The sequence below is a fragment of the Passer domesticus genome, chromosome 14, assembly GCF_036417665.1.
Source record: "Passer domesticus isolate bPasDom1 chromosome 14, bPasDom1.hap1, whole genome shotgun sequence".
NCBI classification, from domain to species: Eukaryota; Metazoa; Chordata; class Aves; order Passeriformes; family Passeridae; genus Passer; species Passer domesticus.
The window spans coordinates 16,779,465-16,803,501 of record NC_087487.1 but is presented as its reverse complement, the minus strand read 5'-3'; the positions used below and the strand labels follow the sequence as shown (position 1 = coordinate 16,803,501).

Sequence of the window (24,037 nt, the reverse complement as noted above, 5' to 3'; positions counted from 1 at the left end):
GGTGGAGTCCCTGTCCCTGAAGTGACTGGACACAGCAGTGAATGCTCTGGTTTAGTGGACAAGGTGGTGATGGGTCAAAGATTGGGTTTGATGATCTTGGAGGTCCTTTCCAACCTTTATTTTTCGTGTTACTGTGATCTGTCATATGTCACTGTGAAGCCTTTGGCTCAATACTCTTTGGTCAGACAAGCCTCACTTCTTTCCATGCTGAAGATGTTGCCATTTGTTGTCATCTCTTAAAGCCTTCAGAATCTTCACCAGAGTGTCTTTGTGTTTGTCTCAAAAGATCCAAGTTGGATATTGCAAAGATATTTTACATTTTAGACTAGGCTGGGGTTCACCCTTAGAGTGAAATATGTGTTTTTTTGTGGCTACTGACATATTCACTAGTAGAATTTTTTACAAGTACTCCCAAAGCAAGCTGATTTCAAAAATAATTTTTAAAAGATCACTTTGTCTTTTCTCTATTATGTGCTAACAGCCTGACAGGAAAATACTTGAGTCCCAGGTCCTCTGAATAGCGTTCAGTAGTTGTGTGCTGAAGTCTGTAATTCAGGACTGGTTGCATTTTAAAAAAAAGTTACTGTGGTCACAAAGTGTCAGAGGCTTTTGCATATCAAGGCAAGCAGCTTCTTCTGTTCCTAAATCTTCTGCCTTTTGCTGTAACATGGCATAACTTATCCTTCTTTTTTTAAAATTACATTTATCCCCCCAAACCCCGCATCAAAACCAGCCACTTGATTAGAGTTCATACTTTGTAAAGCATTTTGAGAACTGCTGATTAAAAAGCACTGTGTGAATGTGAAGTATGTATTTTTCTGTTACTAAGCATTAATCAAGTTTAATTTGTGGGAACCAAGGCCAAGAAGCTGATATTGGTAGGAACAAGCTCTTTAAAACCTGAGAAAGGGAGGCAGAAGCTTTATCAGATGAACTGTTGGTCGAAAAGCACTGCCCAGGAAAGGTATAAATGGATTAAAAGTTTGCCATGTGGGGAAGGACATGGTGTGGGGAGCAGGGAGGAGTTTGGAGATCTTCTGTAGCAGTTAATCCTGCAGCGGCAGCGGATGCTGCATCCTTGGGGATGATCTCTGGGAAGCTGCTTTACTGTCTGTCATCACTTTAACGAGCCGTGGTGCCTGCATAAAGTGCATCAAATGAATCTGAGAAATATTTAAGCTGAAATATGTATTAAGGGTAGTAGCTGGCCCAACCCCTTAATTTTTCCCCACGTCATTCCTAATTCATAAAAACAAACCATAGAACAGCCTTGAACTTTGTGCAAAAATCTGTTGCTCTGTAATTTGCAATTTAAATGATACTTCTGTATTTGACTGCAGGCAAGATCAGCTATTTTATTCCCATCCAATTTAATGCTTTTAGTTTTGGGTGTGTGCGTGGGACATCCTGGAATACTAATTATTTTTTTCCCCTCCCTGTTTCTTGTTGCAGAGCCATCAACAAGCAGGATCTACTGTTTTTAGTAGTTCCCTTTCATTGTTTTTCAGTGAAGGTTCTGTCTGCAAATTTGGATTTGTCTGGGATTTGTTTGTTTTTTAACCAGTGTGATTTCTAAACAGTGTGTTCTGGCTAGTGTTTGCATAATTTACAGAAAACTTCATTTAATGGGTATGGAAGTTGAGGTTCATATAACTGCAGAGAAAGCAGGGCCTGCCCTTCTTGAAATAGAGACAGATCAATTTGTTGTTTTGTGTTGCAGTTGTAAACATTGGAAGAGAAATACCATTTCTACTGATGGAATAGGAAAGTGGTTCTCAAATTAAGTGATGGCAATACAGCTCAGTCCCCCTCCAGCTGGCCAAAACCAGCCACTGGTCCCCTTTTATAGTGAGGACCAGCTGGATCAGAGGTGGTAAATAACTGTCACAACATTTCTCAGCATCAGCATTAAATGTTTGTGGGGGTGATATGGTATTGATATCTCCAGCATGACCAGAAATATTTTCTTCTTGGTCTGCTTTGTGTTCTGTAAAGATACAGCTGGAGAATGTAGGGAATGGCATGGCTGGTGTGTTCAGAATAGATCAGTACAAGGAGGAGGATGAACCTCTGAATAGTAAAAACCCAGTGTAGCATCACGAGGAGGTGGAAAATGGGAAGTGTGGTGATGCTTTCACCCCTTTGACCTCTATAACCAAAGATATCTGCAGTTATTGGCTCAGGGAGACCCGTAACTGGAAGAAAAGGTAATTGCAGTCTTGTTACTACGGTATTATTGAGAAATAAAGCTTAGAATTCAATAAATTTTACATTTGTAGGTGTTTGTGGGTGTCCCGTAAATCCAATAATTTCTGGGGTAAACGAGGTTGTGGAAAGTTTCATGGCCTGTCTGAAGTCTGCGCGTTCTGCATGAAGAACCTGTAAATACTGATATTACTGAATTGCAGAGCTTGTTTGTTTTGGGAACCTGGATTTTTTCCTGTAACTAATACTAGCCCTCTGCAGAATTAATGAAATCCTTAGTGGAATTTTAACATTAAAAGAGAATTTCTAAAACCTGTAGAAAAGGGTCTGTCAAATTGTCACATGCTGTGGAAAAACATCATTGCTGTACTTCAGCATAAACGTTTTTTAAAGTATGTAAATAATATGAAACTTAAGAAGAAATAAATGGTAATACTAAGTTTTGCTCTATTCTACAAAAATCTTTTTATGATTTTACTCAGTGGTCTAGATGGATGAAAACATAATCCATATTTAAATCCTTTCCTCTAAGTGTAGTGAACTTTAGCTCCTTTGATAAATTTAGATAATTTTTCTTCTTGCTAAGCTGGAGGAGTGTTTAATAGCTCTTAAAAGTTTGTCTTGTGTGGCAAGTGATGGAAAACAATTCCACCAGTAGAATTGCTGTAGAGTTGGGGAGAGGTACAGATCATGTTTTCTCTTTGAACATCTGACTCACCAGAGCTGCCTGTTAATCCTGACAGCTTTATTGCAAAGCAAAGAGAGCGGCTGAATAAATTCAGGGGAAAAAAGGCTGCAGCACCACTGCCTACCCACAGCAGAGACAGTGACCCTGGGATTACAGGGAAGGAGGGGCAGGTGTTCTTGGCTTGCCTTCTAGGAGGATTTAGGAGCTGTCACTCTCTCTCAGCAACAGTATTCTAAGGGAACATTTATTTTCCTAGGGGAAAACGTTCTCAGTTCAGTTACACAAAGTTGTCCATGTTCACCACTTGCTTTCCTGGTAATGTTTTATTTGAGCTTTAAACTTTGTAAGCATAGTCGAGATCTTGCCTTGCTTTGGTATGTGGACCATTTAGACCCCTGGATAAATTCTTCTGAACTTGGTTCTCAGCAAAACCTCTTAGGAAGAGTTGTGGGTTTCTTGCTTCTTGTGAGTTTTTTATAGCTCTAGTACTATAATGAATCAGTGAAGCCTAGAATGTCTGGGGTTGGAAGGCACCTGAAGTCCCAAACCCCCTGCCATGGGCAAGGACAATTCCCACTAGATCAGTTTGCTCAAGGCTTTATCCATCCTGGCCTTGTAATGAATCCAGCTCCATGAGTGTTAGACCCTAATCCCAGCCACCAACAATAAATTTTGAATGTTAAAAAATGTCTGTACCTATTTCCCTCTGCTTTTTGGATAAATATTTATTTATATTGAGCATATATAGGAGCTGTGAATTAAAAAAAGCTTTGTGCCCCACGGGTGCCTGGCATGAGTTAAAAATGCATTGTGAGGCACCTCTGCAGTGACAAAATCTCAGATTTCTTGCTGGGATTTTTGAACTAGAAAAGCGTTTCTGTTCAAAAGATGGGATATGATTGCACGAGTCTAGGATGGATAGGGGGTTCATATGTCACCCAGCCCTCATTTGTGTAATCCAGTTTTTTCCTTATTTTGATGCATTTAGATACCTGATAGAGTCTCTTTCTCTGCCAGCCACTGGAGGTCTGTAGTGGGCCAGCATCAGTGAACACACCATGCTCTTGGGGATGTTCTCGATAAAATTTGAGGGTTTTGCCTCCTTTAGATTTTGAAGGGCCAGTGATTCTGTCAGGCTTGGGTTTGCCTGGTGCCTGTGGTGTCTGTGCTGCAGGTGACCCAGGAGCCGCTCAGCGGAGCGCTGCAGTCGCTGGGTGAGTGTGTGGGAATCCCAGAGGGTTTGTGCTGCAGACAGAGCATCGATCCCCAGCCCGGTGCCAGCTCGGCGTGTCACTGCCCAGACATGGCCTCTAATACCAGCTTCAAGATGAGCTGCCAAAACCACAGTGCTCGAGGCCTCTCCCTCTGCGTTCGGCCAATGCTCGAACGAAACAGCCCCCAGCTTGTTCCTCCGGGACACAGGCCTGCCTTGTTAGGAAATCGGTGAAGTTTGGGAACCCACAATACCTCACATAGCTCTGTGTACAGTAATGGAGGGTGGAAATAGGGCCATAGGCATGAGCAACCAGACGAGTTATAAATATAGAATACTCTCTCAATTCCAGTTTCGTTAGTCATGGGAGGACAGTGAGAGTTTTATAAACTTATAAGGAATATACAAACAGTTCTGAATTTAAAATAACTCTGTATAATTTTTTTAGTGTGTGAAAAGAATATTCTTTTTTGAGAGCATCCTTGTAAGTATCTGCTATACACAGAGCGTAAGGATATGCGTATTTATATGTTCATGTGAATGTGACTTGAGATGACAAAAAAAGGTACCGGAGAAGAAAAGCGTAGCTCAAACGTGCCAAACTCGAGCAAAAACAGAGTGGGAAGCAGCGTGCTTCCCACTTTGTGCCAATATCAAAAACATGAATCCCCTCTTTTTCTTTAATAAGTGCTGTCTGATGCCATCTCCAGCTTCTGAGCAGCCAGGCAGTGTCTCTGGGCTGGCTTTGCTGCAGCCTGGAGCCCCTGTCAGATCCAGGGATACAGCTCACCTTGGCTGTCCTTCCTACAAATAAATAAATAAACCTCTGCTACTCCCTAATCTGATCACAAATCCTTACTACAGGGAAGGATTTAGAAAGTCCGAAGCAATGTCATGATTATTTTTTCCCAGTCATGCTAGCAGGAATTCCTCAAAAGCGTGTGGAAGTGTATCAGCAGCGACAGCCCAAGCGTCGCAGTCTGAGCTGTGTGAGCGCGCGGCCGGCAGCGCTGCGCGCGCCGTTTGTCCCGTGAGTACATTCTGTGTTTGCAGTTTCTGGGGGATGTCACAGTCAAACAGTTTATTTATCAAGCTGTTGGAAGAACCGAAATAGTTCAGTCTCACAACGGAGGAGGTTTTTAAAGATAGTGAGCTGAGCACAGGCAGGATGACACTGTCATCCCTCACTTGGGTTAGCAGGAAGCACTGAGCACTCCCAGCTGCTGCTGTTCCATCCGTGCTCCTTGCTGACCCAAGGCACTTTTCCCCAGTGCCTTCTGACTCAGGTGCTTGAGTCCTTTGCCTTGCTTGAGCTGTCTGGGGATTCAGAGCTGCTGAACTTGCAGCAGTGCACTTGGGGCCTGCTTTGGGTTTGTGGTTGTGTCCAGTGCCACAATGGACTGGGAGCATCCTTGCACTTCCCAACGCAGGTTCTGCACTCCAGCTCCAGCTTTTTTGTGCACACGCAGAGATGGTCAGGAACCCATAAGCAAACAGGCAGCTGTTGCAGCAGTTCTGTTGTTTGCAGATCAGACAGACCGTGGAGGGTGGAGTTAAAATTTTAGATCCAGATAGTTCAGGGTGATTTACAGATTAATAAAGCAATTTGCATCAAGTCTAAAAAGATAACATTTTCCCATTTCCCTCTGGGACACTTCCATCCATGGTTGTGGTGTATAAGAGGAAAGTAATTCTAATACAGCTTTAAAGTCAGCTGTATCCTTCTCACTGTCAGTGTTGCCTGTAAATTTGTTAAAATGCATTAAGAAATGGATTAATGCACAATCTTCCTGTCTGCTTTTAGGTATTAGAAATTCTGGAACTTTCTGTATTCCCTCTGCGTTATAATAGAGGAAGTTTCAAAATGAAAAATATATTCCATGGTTATGAAAACCAAGGAAAGAGCTCACCCTTTGATTGTTGTGGATCTCTAGAGCACAATCTTCAGTTGCTGTCAGATTTGCTTACACTCTTGTATTTCTGGAAGTCCTGAAGGAAATACTTTATTTGATCATTTTAGCATAATTGCCTTAATATTGTTTGGAGCATTGTTGCTGTTGTTGTTAACAGGGTACCCCTAACAGGGTACTTGCAATGTACAAATATCATAAGTGATGTCGTACTCCCAGATTTAGTAGTTTTTTATTTAAAACAGAGGCACCAGGTGTCTCTGATAATTTTTCAAACCATCAGTATTCTTGCAACTTGTTCTACCCTTCCAGTATCATCCTGCTCTTTTCTCGGGCTCCTGAACATCTGGATCTTAATCCTGGTTTTAATGGCCTATCTCACTTACAGGTGAACAGTTTGAAAAATCTTGCTCTGTAGTAAAGCAGTTTGCATGTTCTTGGTCCTTCTGCCTGTTGCCTTGAATTTTCATCTTTCTAATGTTTAGAACTAAACAGGTTTTGTCATTTGTTGTTGTCGTCTGAGTTGGAGATGAACAAAAACTTTCTAGGTTTGTCCCACTGTGTGTGTTATGAACGGTTTTCCTGAAGCTTTTTTTTCCCTTTAATTTTAGCGTAATTAGCCTTTGGCTGGAGCAGTGTTGATTCAGCCTCCAAGACGAACATTCTGTTTCGTTGCTGGTGCCAGAATGGTTAAGCTCTTGATGGGTGTAAGGCATGAAAGCAAAAGGGCATTCCTGAAATGGAGCAGGAGCTGAATCCCTCCGAACCAGTGACTCTTGTTTGCCCTGGATTAAACTGCCGTGATCCTTGGGCATTAAGAGAACTACATAATTTAGGCCAGTGTGATAATGTTATCAGCCTGTCTTCCTCCTTTAGAATAAATCTGGAATGTGAATAGTAGTCCTCCTCCAGCTGGGCTTTTGCCAGGAGATGGCTGACCAGCACTCCTTGCTTGCAGTATATTAATTAAATCCTGTAAAGCTTATTGCCTTACACTTGCAGCATTTGGAAGACAGGCAGATTAAATCTAGCTTTAAGCAAGAACAAGCAAAACCCCAATATATTGCTCGTAATCTGCAGCAAAAGGAAAAACAATTTGCCTCAGAGCTGTTCTTCAGCAGCACTTTTCTTTCCTTATCTGTTACTGCAGAGTTCAGGAACTTCAGTTGTCCCTTTAGGAATGTGGACAAAGCTGTGACAGTGAGTGGTGGGGGATGGCAGTGGATGGGGAGCAGCTTTCACCACCATGGGGAGACCCTCATGTTCCTGCCTTCATTCCCACTGTGATCATTGTTACTGTTCTGATTTGCATCTTCCAGTGGGAAATTTCCTCGTGCGTAGAGGAAATGTTTCTGGAACAGTGCAGTACTGATGGTAAAACATTCCCAGCCAGTTTGTTTACCCTGTGTTGAAGATAGAGTGCAACTGGCCCCAAATCCCCAGAGATGGTTGTGTATCTGCCTCCGTGGGTTTGTTTATGTGCTGAATTCATACTGGCGTGGAAGGGACTAAATGGACTTGTTTTTTTCCTCATTCTCCCGAGTGCCAGCTGCAATGATGCCAGTCTGGGCTGTGCTGGGCAACATAAACTGTTTTGAAAGAGAATGCAATTCATGCTGCCTGGGTTTGTCAGTAACACGTGTTTATTTGCACCTTCCTTACGCACGCTACTTGTGCTGTCCATGGGTTCCTGTTGACTGTGGGGATAAGGTGGTTGTTTTCTTCACACAGGTTTCCATCTGCTCTCATTTCGGTGTGATGGGAGTTGTTGTGATGCTGCTGGAGCATTTAGCAGGGTTGATTGCTTCATTTGCAGAAAACTGAAGGGATATGGGAGTTTTGCAGTGCCAAAGAGTGTCCCCAAGTCCTCTGCTCTGAGTAAAATGGATCTGGCACACATGTTGTTTTGTATCACAGCTGGGAAGCCTGGAAGCTGTTTTGGTATAACTTCTAGGGTAAGGAATGAATGAGAGGTGGCCAAAAGAGGGATGTGTGGGTCATCAAACTCCAGTGTATCCAACTGGAATATGCTCATTGAATGATGAATGTTTCCTCTCTGCTTTATAGATCTCATTGCATCTGGTGGAATCTGAGTTTCCAGGTGCTGGATGGTGCTGTCTTCTTCTCCTAACCTGTCTCCCACTCCTTTCTTCCACTTCCTTTGTTCCAGAAGCATCTACAGGTTCTTCCATCTGAGCAGTTGGCTCCAACTGCTGCACAACTGGCTGTGTAGTGTTTTTCACCTGTAAAATCCTGAGGAAGGGAATGCAAGAACAGATTCCTTGATCAATCTTTCATATGATTAAAAATTGTGCAGTTAGTGGGCTGATATCAGGCTGGGCAAATCCACTGAGCTTATTTTGAGGTTCTGGATGCTTCATCACACCCACTCCTTCATGCAGGGATAGAGGCACGTACAGCATCTGTAACAAACAGAAATACCCAGAAGCAAGAGACCAAAAAGCTTTGTGTGGAGGCTGACCAGGTGTAGTGGGAAGAAAATAATTCCCTGAACAACTCCAGAATAATTTCAGGATCCTTGGAAAGGTCCCAGGGATAAAAATGGGTTGGTAGTGACTAGGATTTAAACATGGAAATGCATGACTGATCTTGAGTCAGACATAGCTTGTGGGCCATAGACTTAATGCCCTCATGGTGTATGTTTGTATATATCCAAGTATTTTGCTGGTGGACATGACTCTATGTACTGGAGGTTTAAAAGGAGGAGATGATCTCTTTCAGGTCCTAGATCTGTGCTGGATTGAACTGAACTTTTGAGATCTGGCAGTTAATGTCAAAAGCTGCCAGACTTTGTGCCTTAACTATTAGAAAATGGTTTGACATGGCAGGTTTTTTTGCCTGCAAGATTTTCACTGAATAGGAGATAACTAGTTTTAGAGATGGGGGAACAGAAAAGAGAAAAACTACACTATTGTTGATAAGCTGCTAATAGTTGTTTCTGTGGAAATATAAAGATTTACACAACTGCTCTGAGTGGTCTCTTCAGTGCCTTGGAGATGACTTTTAACCATATTTCTGTGATCAGAACACACTACTGCATGTATTTAATATGTCTATTTCCTTTTATTCTGTACTTTTTGATTCCAGCCCTGACCATGAATCACTGGAACTGGATTTTCTGAGTAATGTCTCTCCAGTCTCTCTATTCTCACAGAATATTGGGCAAAAGAAATCAGGTCTTGTATAGGCTGTTTGAGCTTTTAAAGTCAGCTGTTTGAAAGGCCGAACCAAAGTTTAGCCCATTAAAATGCAATATTTTTAAAATCCTGTCATGTAGAAGGATTAACATTCCAAAAGTGACTGTATTTTTCTGTCTTTGTGGATAAATTTAGACAGCTAATTTTTTTTGGTAGTTGGCTAGGAGAAAACACTCCCTTCCTCCTCTGGTTTCTGCTCAAAATGGGACGCTTTTTCCCCCCCTCTATTTTTTTTTTCTGAAACATTATTTTATCTGAAAGATGCTCTTAAAAAGACAAAAAGGGTATAAAAAACCCAAACAAACCCCAAAGAAAGATGAAATATCTTTTTACAAGGAGAGAAAGAATCTTTAAAAAATATTTATCCCACACTTGGCAACCTTTTGCTTGCCCGCATGTGACTGGCGCGGTGCCATCCTTGGCCGAGGCCGGCGCCTCTGCTTGCCAGGAGTCTTCCTCCTCTGGCTTCATTTTCACTCCCTGTGACTGATTGTTTATTCACCTGATTTTTCTGCTCCAGCATCGCTGAAGTCATGGCGTCTTGGAGATGATAAGAACACTTTGTCTGCCCAAACTCTACCATAGCTATGATGTCAACGCGGGCGTTTGCAGCGAGCCCTGGCGTGCTGCACACTCGGCATAGCAGGGAGGGATTAGATGTCAGACAAACTTACTGCCACCTCCTCAGCCTCAGCCTGTCCAAAAGGGAACTCTTGTAAAGACAGGCAGATGATTTGTTGCTTGCTTTTGAAATATTTTTTCCCCCCACAGAGCTGTGTTTGAGGATTTCCAAACCTTGCTTTGTGTTTGCAGTTCTGGTTTAGCATCTTGGGGGTTTTAATTGAGGATAATGAGTCTCTGAGTCAGATTCTCTTGGGGCTGCTTGTGTTTCTAAGATGTTTCTTGCATTTAGTTTTAAGGTGTCCCCTTGCTGTATGTCAGGTCTGAATCTGATTCGCTAAGTAAGTCTGAGCATCTTGGAATGAAAAATTTTGCCTTTTTTTTTCTATCAGTGATCATAGTATCTTAATAGTATTTGGAAGATCTTGTGGATTTTTTGTTGACAGGGAAAACTCATTTGAAGAAATCGGAGAGAACGTAAAGTACAGATGGACAATGAGAGTTTTGTTGTTAGTTTTGCTCCAGGAAATTGGATTTGTGGCTACTGATACTCTTGTACTGTCTTTCTCTAAAGATCTGACACCTCTTTCACTCCCTAAATGTAAGTGGGTGCTAGTCTAGTCAGGCCTCTATAATCTCTTTACTAAAGTACTTAAGGGTCTGCCCTTCTCCACATCTTGCTTTGACTTCCTCCTCCCATGGCTGCCCTCCAAGGTCTCTGAAATTTTCCATTATTTTGGTATCTCCATGTGATGACAATTAAGCATTTTTTGCCCTTGGGCTTGTCAGCAAGGATTTGTTCAGGGTTTGTTTTTTTTTTGTGTATCGTCATCAGCCTTCATGTTCTGAGACACTGTTGTACCTGGCTGATAAGTTCTGTCCCCAAATGTCAGCCCACTGTTTGCTCCTGTTTGTGTCTCTAATGTTCTTGCAGAATAAAGTCAACAAGTTACTGAGTGTATTGCAGGGCACTTTTTTTGGCCAGAGTATTTGGAACCTGCATTTTACGTGTTTTGGTGCAAATCTAGGAGCCCAAGCAGCACAGTTTGGGAGGATGGGTGGGTTTGGACTGTGAGGTCAGCCAGTGTTGTTTAGTAAGGCTTTTAGAACAGGGATATCTGAGGGAGCTGGCGTGTAAGGCAGATAAAGCTTTTTTGTTGTTGATAATATGTCCTACACACACACACAGAAGTTCTTGTTCTGCCTCTTCAAAGAAACAGGATACCCGTATTGTCTCCAGGCTGAAAACTCTGCCAGCGTTTGCAAGAACAAGCAGAAAATAGGACTGAGGAAAAAGCGAAGTTGCTGAGCTTTTAAAAAATTATCTTTATAAAGTTTTCAAGAGTTCACGTTAAAATGGTTGTGATTAAAATATTACTATAGTTTTGAAAGCCTGTTTCACTGATTGCCTTTTTCATGTGAACTTGTGTATCCTTCTGTGCTCCAATTTTTATTTCCATAGACCAGAGTCAGCAGATTTAGCAGGAGATGCAGGGAATCCTATTTTTATAGCAGACTGCTCATGAATGGCAGAGGCATTAAGGGAATACAGGAGTCTTTCCCAGGAATGAAATAAACTTAATCTATGTTTATCCCAATACTTAGTACAGCAGTGTTTGTTTTCCAGCAAATTGTTCAGATGAAAACAAAGAAATCATGTATTTAATCAATACATCCAGTAATGAACTTTGTGGAGGCATGGGTTGGGGTGTGTGTGTGTTTTTTTTTTTTTAGTAGGGCTTTGAACTGGAAATGTAGCTACCACATGAAATCTGAGTTCTGGCACCCACTCAGCACAGCAGTCCATCTGCTAGCAAGACACACTGATTTATTTTTTTTATTTAATCCCTTAGTAGTGCCAGATGCAAGTCCTGTGTACCTTAAGGTGAAACACAATTTGTGATGCCTTACTAAGGTGGCATCTGGGCAGACTTCTTTTGCACTGGTGCAGATTACAGTCAAAAAGAGAATACACACCTGCATGCATGTCTTATTTTGGTATATGAATTTGGTGTATATGGTTTGTTTCCTTTTCAAGAGAATAAATCATCCAGCATTTTCAGACAGTGAATTATTTAGCAGTAATTGTCTGTGCATTCCTGCTCTCTGTAGTCCTACAGGCTCTGCAAAAATTTTCTTAATTTGGTTTTCATGTGATGGTTGTGGTACCCGAGCATGCACCAGCAGTGTTCATGGTCCCGCCTCCTTGTTCTCACAGTCTCCCCCCTCCATCTATTTCAAAACAAGGTGGTTCAAATTAATTAGAGTTGATATAGAATCATTCTGACAAGAAATGCAAAATTCTTCAATGACATTTTGACAAGTCCTTTTTAAGGTGGGCACTACTTAAAGCTGTTAGAAAATGGCTGTTTATAATCAAAAGTCAGTATGTCAATATCCTGGGTGCAGAGCTCTGAGCAATGGGGGTTTTTGTGGTTTTTGGTTTGTTTTTGTGGGAGAATTGTTGTTGTTATTACTGTTGTTATTATTATTGCTTAATAGCAGTCTTGAGCATTTTGTCCTGTGTCAAGATGGAGTTCTGCTGAATGGCACTGTAAAAACTGGAAAGCCTGGACTTTATGGGAAGAGGGGGGCATTAAAATTTTAGGGTGTTTAGTCCTGCATTAAAACAACACCGTAGCTGCAAACTACAGTGAGATAAATCACAATGAAGACCTTGTGTGGAGTTTCATCAGCAGCTTCCATGGTCATTTTGGGATGTTAACTTTTCTCCTAATTCTCTGCTTTCTGCTGAAATAATTCTGTTTAAATGTCTGTGTTGCTTCACTGTAGTGGCACCACTGAAATCCAGTTTTCTGCTGTTGTTACTGATACAGTCTTTTAGCTAAGTTAGAAAGTGGCAAACAGCTACTTAATGCAAACCAGATTTGCAATCTCTGTGTTTCCAGAGCCTCTGGCACATGGCTCGTGTGGCTAAAAGGCCATAGAGTGCTGTAATCAAAATGCTGTTGTTACATAAATATGGTGCTGCCACTTCTTTTGATCTAGCAGTGGTGAGCTCGGCTGCTGAGGATTCTGCTCTTTGTTCGTGTCTTCCAAGCTGAAATGCTTTCACATAAAACAAATGTCTCCATAAATTTGCACCCCCTTTTTTCCCCCTCCCTTTCATATTTTGTTCTGTGAACCCAGAATTTGAGGATAAGGCAGAATTCTGTTATGCTCTTCAGGGGAAAATAGTAGCTCCGTAATTCCTTGGTATTTGATGTGGATGATGATTTGATACTTTATTAAACCGCATTTTGCACACATAAGCAACATTGGGATGCTGCACTGGGGTCAGCCCAACCATGTGTGCTGCACAGAGCAGTGCTTCCTTCTACAAGTGTAATTAAGTTGTTTTGAAGGAAGCTTGTTTTCTTGCCAATAAAAGACCAATTTGAAGTACAGATAGGAAAGGCAAGAAATGCTTAGAAAGACAATAAGTCAGCATGCCAAAAAAAAAAATTTGTCCATAATACTAGGGCTATAGAAAAGGTTCCAGTACTGCCTGTTTCTATTATCCTTATGTTGATCTTGCTTTCAGCAGTTTTCTTTATTACTTACTTGTTTCATGTCATAAATTTGATCTGAGAAAATGATACTTTCAGGCAACTAAAGCTGAGAAAACCAGAATTTTTTTACAGTAGCGGGTTTGGATTTTTTTCAGAGACGCTCTAGAGCACAGGGAATGAATGCCATAGTGTTGCACAGAGCAGATTTTCTCCTTTAATGCCACCCACCTCAGCAGGTGATGATCATGCTCCCTTGCTTTGTGTCCTGCAGTGTGCCCCAGCTCGTGCGGGAAGCGAGCCTGCACAGACCAAAACGAGTGTTGCCACCCCGAGTGCCTGGGGAGCTGCACGGCGCCCGACAACAACACGGCGTGCGTGGCCTGCCGCAACTACTACTACGAGGGCGTGTGCCTGCCCACCTGCCCCCCCAACACCTACAAGTTCGAGGGCTGGCGCTGTGTCACCAGGGAGTTCTGCTCCAAAGTCCCCGCCACGGACGCCAGCGAGTACGAGAAGTTTGTGATTCACAACGACGAGTGCATGGCCGAGTGTCCCTCGGGCTTCATCCGCAACGGGAGCCAAAGGTAACGCAGCTGCTGTCTGGTTGGCCTGTGTGGGTTGGCCATTCCCTGTTCAGGGCAGCTTGGGGTGCAGATTACTTGGGGTAGAGGGGAGGATTAGGAGGGGGAATTTCAGTGGGGGATTACGCGGCTCCCCAGTAGAAGCTGACGTGGATCCTTCCATGAGGAATCCACCTGAGGGTGTGTGCGGTCCTGTGCAGTGTCAGTGGGCTCTGGTTCTCCAAAGGGCTGGAGGAGGTCATGCCATGCAGAACCAGGTCTTCAACTAGAGAGTAACAAAGCAAAAGTGAAGCTCAAGAACAAAGCGAAGCCCAAGGTTGGAGTTGGCTGATGACCATCATCACACAGAACCACAGGAGTTACCTTGCCTTGCATATTATTTGCTTTATGTGTGCCTGCATTTTAGACATGTGTATTCTTCAGTGTATTTAATTAAATTATTTAATTTAATTTTCCTTTTTTCACTATTTCCAGGAGATAACAATGGTGTTTTAGAATGAAGTAATCATATAGATGGTGACAAAAATAATGCAGCAGCCAACAGTATCACACAGAATAATTTCTTGTACAGGTGTCACTCTCCTCCTGTTATTTAATTCCAACAGTTGGAGCAATGTTTGCTTGTGATTTTTGTAATTTCCAGTGGCTTAAGCAAGCAGCCTTCATTGCCTACTGTCCCTTGGAAATCACAGACTTTCAGTAAAGGATAGTCAGTGTCCTAAAATTTGTAGTGCTTCAGTATTATGCTAAAAGACGTCTTTGTACGCTGCTGTGTTTTCTGGAAAGGTGATTGTGGTGATGCAGCAGTTGTGTGTCTCTGTGTGCATGTCATCCATCTGTTCCAGGCAGTCTCCAGTTGGCATTTGGATACAAGCAACTTAACACAGCCTTTGCCCAAATCCAGATATCCACCTGAGAAATGCAGCTTTTGTTATCTCCTGGAGCTTGTAGTAGCAGCTGTTTGAGCTGCTTACGCTGGAGTGCGTGGCCATCCTGTCTTATCTCGGTGTTGTGCTCTCTGCAGAGATTGAAAGGAGCTGTAACTCAAGGCTAGTGAATGTTCTGTTCCCCAGAGGTGCTGTTAACAAATAGTTGCAAATGGAAAGCATTTCCAGCATTCTTTGTACATTTACTTGAATCCTCTTTCTTGTGTCTGCAGCTTTTAGTGGTTTGTGGCGTGTTAAAGAGCAGGATTTTGAAATAGGAGCCTACTACTTAGAAAAGGAGCTTCTTTCTCTTATGGTTTATGCATGGAAAACTGTTATCAATTTACATGTTTCTTTAAGCCTCAGAGGAAAGTGGGTTCACTTTCTTTTTAAAAAAATAAATAGTAAGCCTCTGTCCATCAGTGTTGTCAGCAGAAGCCTTTGTCTTTGAAGCGGAGTTTGGGTTTTTTTCATTTTTATTTTTCCTCTCTAAAGTGATACTAGGTGGAGTAAGTAATCATGACATACTAAGTAAAATGCTAGAATAAATTGGAAAATAAAAATTTCCTTCAATGAGGAAAGACATTTACCAGTAAGAGTGATCAGAGGGCCTGTGTTGTGCACACATGAGGTGTCCAACTTTGAGATGAATGTGTAGGAAAAAAACATGGAGCATTTAAAAAGCTCCTGCAGCCAAAGGCTGGTCTGCCTTGAGTTCTTGTTGCTTGAGTTTGGCTGCTAAAAATGCTTCTGAGTGCCTGTGAGTATGAGGAGAAATGAGTCTGTGTTTCAGTGTTCCTGTTTCTTGATGTTTCCATCTGTATCACCCATTTTGAACCTGCTTAGACTTCTGGCCTTCCTCTCCCAATTTCTGTTGCCAATTAGTTGTGCTTGCATCAAGACACAATCTTCTGTTTCCTTAACTTGCTGCTTTAATGCCTCTTAAGCTGTAAGAAGTAGTGACTAATTGACTGCTCACTTTCTCCACATCCCTCCTGACTGTCCTCACACTTGTCTTTCTGAGTTAAATGGCCAGGAGCATGGAATTCCCTAGTGCAGAGCTTTAAATATTGGTTTATGGACATGGACACACACTTTATAAGAATGTGAACAGTATTTTCCCATCTCCAGTTCTTGGCTGGCCTATTTTGTGTTGAAACCTCCCTGCACTCTGAGGCTGCCTGTGTAGATGGGAGGGGAGGGGTTCCTGGGAACAATTCAGTTGGAGTAAACCCACAGTTGTAAGGGCACTGGGATTTACCTGAAGTGCCTTTGACTTTGGAAGGACCACAGAGCCTTCCAGAAGCTGGCAGATCATGGGTATGGGTCACTGTATGAGGTACACTGCTCCAGCTTCTCTGGAGTGCAGCAGGCAAGTGTATCCTGAACAAGCATGGCAGCTTTCATTCTGGCCTGGAGGACTTGCCAAAGCTTTAGAGGGAAATATCTTCCAAAATTCAACTCAGAGCAGTCTGTAGACAGAGTTGCATATCACTGTTTATTTTCAATATCCTCCTCTTTCCTCACAGCATGTTCTGCAGCCCTTGTGAGGGGCCTTGCCCCAAAATTTGTGAGGATGGGAAAACAAAGACCATTGACTCAGTCACATCAGCACAAATGTTGCAGGGATGCACAATTCTCAAGGGAAATCTGCTGATCAACATCCGGCGTGGAAGTAAGTGATCGCCCTCTCTTTCGGAACCCTGATAAGGCTGCTTTTCACATTTTTCCTTCTGTCGTCAGCGTGATGATAAGAACATTAAAAACTCAGCAAGCTGTTTGCTTTCCAGGCCCAGAGCAGTGCTCCTGTTTGATTTGGCCCTCTGCAGCACCGTCCTGCCCCGCGTGGGTGGAATGGGTATTCAGCTCCCAGGGAAAGCTGGTATTTTTGTTAGGTTTTTTGGCAGGACGGGGAGCCAGGATTAGGCAGTTAGACAAGCAGTGGTCCCAAAGGAGTAATAAAGGCCCAAGAAGGTGGAAAAGTTGAAAATCCTTGTATCTGGGTAGGTAAATAACTTGTCACATGGCATTGTAAGACTGCAGAGCCTCACTTTTTAAGGCAAGGTGTGGTGTTTTGCTAGAACAGGGAATCCAGAGTGCTGAGAGCTCTTATAAAGCCCAACACTGTGCTGCTGGATGGTCAGCATTAGTGAGCTGGCCACTTCTGTCACATGTCTTGAGCAAGCAATGGATTAAATTTGTCAGAGCAGTGATTCATCAGCCAGGGAGGTGTTGACAGTTGATGAGCTCTTAAGAGCAGAGTAAAAATTGCTGTTAGTTTTTATTGGACTTGTATGTCCCTATGGAAGGTCCCTTTTAGTTTCATGAATAGGATTGAAAGATTGGGATCTGTTTGATTCCCTGCCTCATGCTGAATGAAAGTTCCAGGGTTTAGTTACAGCAGCATGTGGATTTTTTTAATTTGCGGTCCCACTGCTACAGGTACAATTTTCTCTTAGGGGAGATGTTCCAGTTAGCTGGGGCAAGCATGTGGGAGTTTTTTAAATTTTAGTTAAGCATTATTTTAGAGTGCTAAAGAGCATCTGATTATTTGGTATGGGAGAGTGAGTTATCTGGAACATGCTCCATGGCAGGAGGACTTCCTGATGGTTTTATCTGTGCTGTTTCATCAACTTGGTTCAGTTTTGTAGCTTTTCAGGCCATGGAAAGCAATGCTCTGTGACCCAGAGCAGACCAGGAACATATCTCTCCTCTTCATCTTCAGTCTCATTCTCTGTTTTCCAGTGGAGCTTTCTGCCTGACCTTTGCTCCATACCCAAAGAGCAATTCCATCTCATGGTGTGTGCATTTACACAAGGGTCTTTTCATCCCTGCCAGAATGCTGGCTCACCATTTGGTGCTGGCTTCAGAGAGCAATGCCCATGGAAAAATCAGGTGTTTCAGTATGGAAAAGCAAGTCTGGTTTCCCACTGTTACTCTGTGGCTTTATTTTGCCCTTCAACCATCTGGCTGCACAGGCAACTGTTCTGGGGGAGGAAAACCAGTGTCTCTCATTTTCAAAAGCAGCAAGTACAAACATTATCTTTTACTGAGCTACTGCTGCACAAAGCACACTATTAGTCAAAGCTGTGCATTCTTTACAATAATGGTTATCTTTTTCTCACTGTAGATAACATTGCCTCAGAGCTGGAGAATTTTATGGGTCTGATTGAGACAGTGACAGGGTACGTGAAGATTCGGCATTCCCATGCCTTGGTCTCCCTGTCTTTCCTGAAGAACCTGCGCTACATTCTGGGAGAGGAGCAGGTGGATGGGTAAGTGTTCAGATATTTGTGGATGCAATTTCACTTTAATAGAAAGCTGTGGAGAATAAGTTTCCTAAAACCCATTCACTTTCATTTATAGTCTCCTCTTCAGTAATAGGCAGTGTTTTTCTCCTCATGAACACCTCTGCACAGCATTGCTCATTTGCATTACTGTCCAAACCAGCATGTTAAATTGAGTATATGACAAGTATTTTATGGTACCTTTGCTGTTGCTTTTCGCTTTAGGTTTTTCTAGGTAGATTCTTTATATCAGTAAAGCAGTTTTGTTTGTTCTCTTTGCTCTCTTTGAGAAAAGAGTATCTTCAGAAACAGTTGGATTTCTTTGTAGTTCTTTACTGTTGGGTTTTAGAAGAGTTCTATGGAGAAGTCAGCTGAAAGGAAATACGAATTTTACTGGCCAGGGAGTGCAACTGGAAGTGGAACACAGTGCAAGTTGCAATTGTTTGCAACTCCCTGAAATGTTAACTTTACATGGATTATCTACTGAGCATGCAAAAGACTGGTCAGGAAAAGTTGATCCCTTGAAATGTTTGCTGTGGATTATATTGCTTCTATAATTACTCACCATGTGATGCTTATTGCTGTACATAACTCCTGTTTTCCTATGATGGTAAAAGTTTGTCAAGGCAAAAGTTTTTATCCCTGCAGAGTGTGTGATGCTGAGGCGTGGTGAGGATCCTTCAGTAAACTGTCTTGCTCTTTCTCATCCCAAATCAAGTAGCCATCCCAACTTTAAACCAGTGTTCTGTGGAAGAAATCAGTCCCCTCCATTTTGACAGAACTATTAAACTATTTGTTAGCTGTGACACTGACCTGCTCTGATGTTGTGTTTCAACCTCTGCAGCAAACTGGGGGACAGGCTATAAAGTCAAAACAACCTCCCTCCTGTTTTCTACACCATGTTGAGGCAGAGGCATCTGCTGTCAGGCCTGTTGGAAGGTGTGAACAGGATCTCTAGCAGTTGTGTGGTTCCTCACTGAGGAATTCACGGCTTGTTTTCCTGGGATCATTGTTGTCAGGGTGTGGTGAATTCAGTCCTCAGGAGAGCAGCAGGGCCTGATCTAACCCAGAGCATTCCAAGAGCAGGCAGGGGTGGGTGGGGGATGAATGACACCCTCTAGACCTGTGGTGACACCTGACAGTGCAGGCTCCCGTGGGGATGCTCCTCAGCTCAGTCCTGATTTTGGGAGGGTTTCTCAACTGCCTGTGTGTGAGTGAAGTTTGGAAAAGTGAGTTGGGTAGCTGGTACACTGAGGTGTGAGGCTGGGTTTGTATGGAGGTTTCAGAAGCTCATATATTTACCTTTTCAAACAAGACAAAAAAGCACTGAACTTCAGTAAGGTGCAGTACTTTCAAATCAACAGAAGGTTTGGTGATGTCTGTCAAATCCCACAGGCAGTTCAACATCCTTGTTCTCTGCTGGCAAAATGCATTTAAAGCACAAACATGTCTCTGCTCTCTTGTTAACTGAGCACATTCTTCTCAGCATCTGTGTGAAGTGGTACCAGGTATAGCAACTTCATTAGAAATCAAGTCCTGGGTAATTAGGAGACAGATGGAAATAAGAAAAACAGTTTGTCTTTCACATTCTTCTGAAAATATGCTCTACATTACAAGAAATGGCAAATCTGTGCAGATTGGAGCCAGAATGCAGAGTTTTTGTTTCAGGTTGGGTTAGAGAGGAATTAATGCTAAATTTTAAATGGAATAATAGATGGAAAAACCATAAATGAATAACATGGCAGCTTTTTATGAGCCCTGTGGTTTGTTTGCCACATTTCCCTGCAGAAACTCTGTAGTTAGAAGGGTTTGTAGGAAGTCCAGTGTAGCTCTGTTGGCAAGGGCTTAGCAGTGTAAGATGGGCTTCATTGTGTTAATAGTGGTAGTTAATGATGGGGGAACTTCCCATCAGAGTGAAATAAATGCTGCCATGGTGGGTTATCTTGATTTGGGTTCATCATCTACACACCCTTTATCTCATTTCCCAGTGGTGCATTCCTGTCCCTGCTATCCCAAAGTATCAGTGTCCTTGCAGGTGTTGTCTTGCAGCTGATGTAGGGCCTACAATCTTGCTTCTGTTGCATGTATTTTTTTTCTTTTCAGTTCAGCCCAAATGAGTAGTACCAGGAATTTCTTTATAATATTTATTAGTACCAGGAATTTCTTCATAATATTTAATAGGGCTTTCATAATATTTAATAGGCCTTTTGCATACAGCTTTGTATACAGTATCTGTGGAAATAAAGGATGTGCATGTTATTCCAGGGCTGTGCTTAGGGAGTGGGCTCAGCACAGCTGCCTGTGTTTGGTTCTGTGCTCTGAAGTGTGGATCCTGTGCAGTCAGTATAACTGTTTGCTGTTGGGTTTCCATGTGCAGGTGCAACTTTACTTGGCACAATATAGGAAATCTTTATTGGGCCAAGAGGTAGAACAGAGAGGCAAGGAAACCTCACTATGCAAACTCTTAGAGTTGCTTTTGTAAACATAAGCAAGAGCTGTGTTAATGACGGTGTTTTATTGTCAGAACTCCAGAAGGCTTTTCCTTCCATAAAGTATCTAAGGTTACTGCTTCCCATTTGCCACCAGATGGAAAATCCAGTGTAGAGACCTGCTGTTCAGACTACATGAATTTATATGTTCCTCATAGCAGCTCCTATACAACTCTTAAAACACGTTGGAGTGGGGTTTAGATGGTGTGGTCTCACCTTTGGAGTCCTGTGTCACACTCATTTCCTTGCCCCCTAAACAGTCAGGGTTAACTTGCTCCATGGGAGAGAAGAAAGTCCTTTGCTGAACACCAGTTTAAAGTAAGAGGGAACAAATACAGTATTTCAGTTTTCTTATAGTAAGTTATTCTTCGTTGGAATGAGCTGTGAATTAAAACAAGTATTTTTTCTTCAAAAACTTTCTTCTAGGAATTATTCCTTCTATGTGCTTGACAACCACAATCTTCAGCAGCTGTGGGACTGGAACCATCATAACTTGACAATCAGTGAGGGGAAAATGTACTTTGCATTTAATCCTAAACTGTGTGTTTCTGAGATTTACCGTATGGAGGAAGTTTCAGGAACCAAGGGACGACAGAGCAAAGGAGATATAAATCCAAGGAACAATGGGGAGAGAGCCTCTTGTAAGTAAACAAAAAAATCTCAATGCCAGTTGCACAGGAGGGTGTCACAAGAACAAACTGAACATGCTGACACGTTGCTGACCATTGCAATATTTAGAGTTTAGGATTTGCAGGAGGCTTTCAGGATGTTTGTTTATGCTTTCATCTGTAGCTGTGAAGGTACCTTTACATGAGTGGAAAATGATGTGGTTACACAGTCCCTATCTCATCTGTAAAACCCACTTGTAGATGACTTCTTCCCAAATGCCCTGTTTTTCGACAGCAGCAACAATAGGAACATACCTAGGAAATGAGAAATGAAATCCAGTAGTTTGGTGTATCCAACAAGGAGCAACTTCTCATTCTCCTTTGTAGCTGTGCATCATTTTAGGGGTTTTCCTCTCTCTGATACTTATTCTTTCTTGATACTAAGGAAGCTGCTGAATAACAATTCCATAGACACCAAACCAAACAGTTTCTGTTACGTTCACCTTCATTTAAGCTCCTGTCAAATGTTGTAGCTGGTTGCTAGAAATGCGTGTTTCAAAACTTTGTTTGCTCTGCTTTGTTTTCAAATTACTTGCTTTTGGATTGAGAACACTTTTTAATGTTCTGTAGTATTCTTAAGCCTGAGCTTATCTGCATTTAATTTTGGATTCTGCAATGGTCAGAGTTATTGGAAAGTCCTCTCTTGGCTTTGGTGGTCTGCACATCAGGTCTCCAGGTGTAACAGCACATTTAAAGGCAATCTCTCTTCTAGGAATTAAGAATGCCTACAAATTTTGCCTCAAGCCCTTAAAACTGGCAGTGCATTTTTCCCTTGGTCGCTTCGTGTTGTTTTTGGAGCTGAGTAAACTAAAATGGATCTTGTGTATAAGTCAAGTCCCCTTGTTGTGGATGGTGCTTACAAAACTCGGACACGTAGCCTGCTGAATGTCTCTTTGGGCGCGATGCAGACGCGCAGATGGCCCAGATCCTTGTTGTAAGCACCCTCCATTCTTTGCACGTTCAATAGAGCAAAGCCTTGCAGTCCTGGAGGAGTTACAGACACACAGCCAGGCCTTACTACCACTGAGGCCAGTGCCAGCCGCTGCCTGCTTTTTTAAGAAACCAGTACAGAAAGCTTTCTGACTCTGAGAAGGGCAAAAGAATCAACAAAAGCTCAACTGCCTTTGCAAAGATAGCACCAACAGTGCCAGTGTACACGAGGGTGAAAACCTCTTTATTTTCAGAGCTTCTATGGAACATTAGAAACCAGCTCACAGTTGACAGAACACAATTTCTTCATCCAAGAATTAAGTTTTTAAAATGCTATTTTGTTTTGGGTTGGAAAGCTCAGTGAGTTGGTAGTGGGAAGCCATTCATTTCAAAGCTGTGGGCTTCCATCCAGGTCTGTTCAGAAGAGTAGCTGGAAGCTGCTGCCATCAAATGGTTGTGCCGTATATGAACTGAGTTTTGGAGTTCTTGGTCCAGCCACTGATGAATGGGAATGTAAACTCCTTTGTCTTTTCCATGTTGTTCAGTCTCCAGAAAAACAAATGGTAGTTGTCAAAAGTTGTCCTGGAGAGTGAGCACACAGAGGCCGGTGACTGCTCCGCGCGTGCTTTGGAGCCAGATGATGAATTCAGTGCTTCCAAAACCAGTCCTGTGGATAAACAGGGCTTCCATTCCTCCCTCAGGGAGACTCTGAAGTAGTTTTCAAGAGCTTTCTGATGATGCATTAAAAGAAAATCCGCTTCAAAAAAATTAATAACAGGTGGCTCAAGCATTTTTTAAACTGATTGCCAAGGTTGCTGCTTACCCTTAAGCTCTAAAGGTAATAGGAGGAAAGAGGAAGCTCTACAGAGACAAAGGCTGTTGGTGTCCTGTGGTGTCATAGGTGCTACTGGAAGGGCTCATTAGCCAAAACTGATATCTAAGAAACAAAAAACACTGAGGGGTGATGTGGTGCCAACTCTGGCATGTCCTGTCCTTTTGCATTGCAGGTGAAAGCAAAATTCTGCATTTTGTTTCCAACACGACGCTCAAGAATCGGATTAAGCTGACGTGGGAGCGGTATCGCCCTCCAGATTACAGAGACCTCATCAGCTTCACTGTTTACTACAAAGAGGCGTAAGTAGATGTCATCAGAGATGAACCAGGGCAGTCCAAGGCAGAGCAGAAGATTCTGTTCCTACTGCAGGATGGCTCATCCAGTTTGTGTATTTTATCCTCAAGTCCTGCTTTTGTTCTGATTCCTTTCTTGGTGGAGCACAAGCCTCCTTTAAAAAGAGGATTGGTTTGAATGAGTCCTACAAATGGATTGCAAATCCATCAGGAGGTTTCAAATCTTCAAAAAGAGAAAGGTGGATGGCTTGGCTCATCTCAGGGGTCTGATTTTGAGCTCCTCCTAATTTTGAGCTCCTCCTAAGTCCTAATGATTACTGAGATACTTGCTTTTTCTAATCAAAGTTCTGACTAGAGATCATTACAGGTCAGGAGTAATGCTCTCTTGCCACCTGGATGATTTGTCTGCTCAGGGTTTGGGGTTATTTAGACTGTCCAGCTTTGGTCATTTCCTGCATTAGTATCTCTTGATAATAGAGGTGTGGGGCAGTTACTGGAGAAATCCAAACTACTTGGGAGAGGCCTCTGCCTTTCATATCCTTGTAATGGCTCAGATTTAAAATAATAAAAAAACCCAAATGAGCACAGAAATAACTCTCCAAGCAGTGTGGAGGTGTGAAAGGGAGGTTTGGAATGCTGGTAGTGATACATGGAGCAAAGA

General features: G+C 42.5%; 1 protein-coding gene across 2 annotated transcripts in view; it reads left to right on the top strand.

Annotated features, from left to right (window-relative positions):
- The window catches only part of IGF1R (insulin like growth factor 1 receptor), a 170,004-nt gene that overhangs the window by 112,699 nt on the left and 33,268 nt on the right, over window positions 1–24,037 (top strand). For both annotated transcript variants that reach the window (XM_064389059.1, XM_064389058.1), the window contains exons 3-7: window positions 13,639–13,951; window positions 16,404–16,549; window positions 18,005–18,149; window positions 21,077–21,291; window positions 23,256–23,382. In XM_064389059.1, coding sequence (XP_064245129.1) covers window positions 13,639–13,951; window positions 16,404–16,549; window positions 18,005–18,149; window positions 21,077–21,291; window positions 23,256–23,382 — 946 coding nt within the window. The remainder of the gene's footprint in view (window positions 1–13,638; window positions 13,952–16,403; window positions 16,550–18,004; window positions 18,150–21,076; window positions 21,292–23,255; window positions 23,383–24,037) is intronic.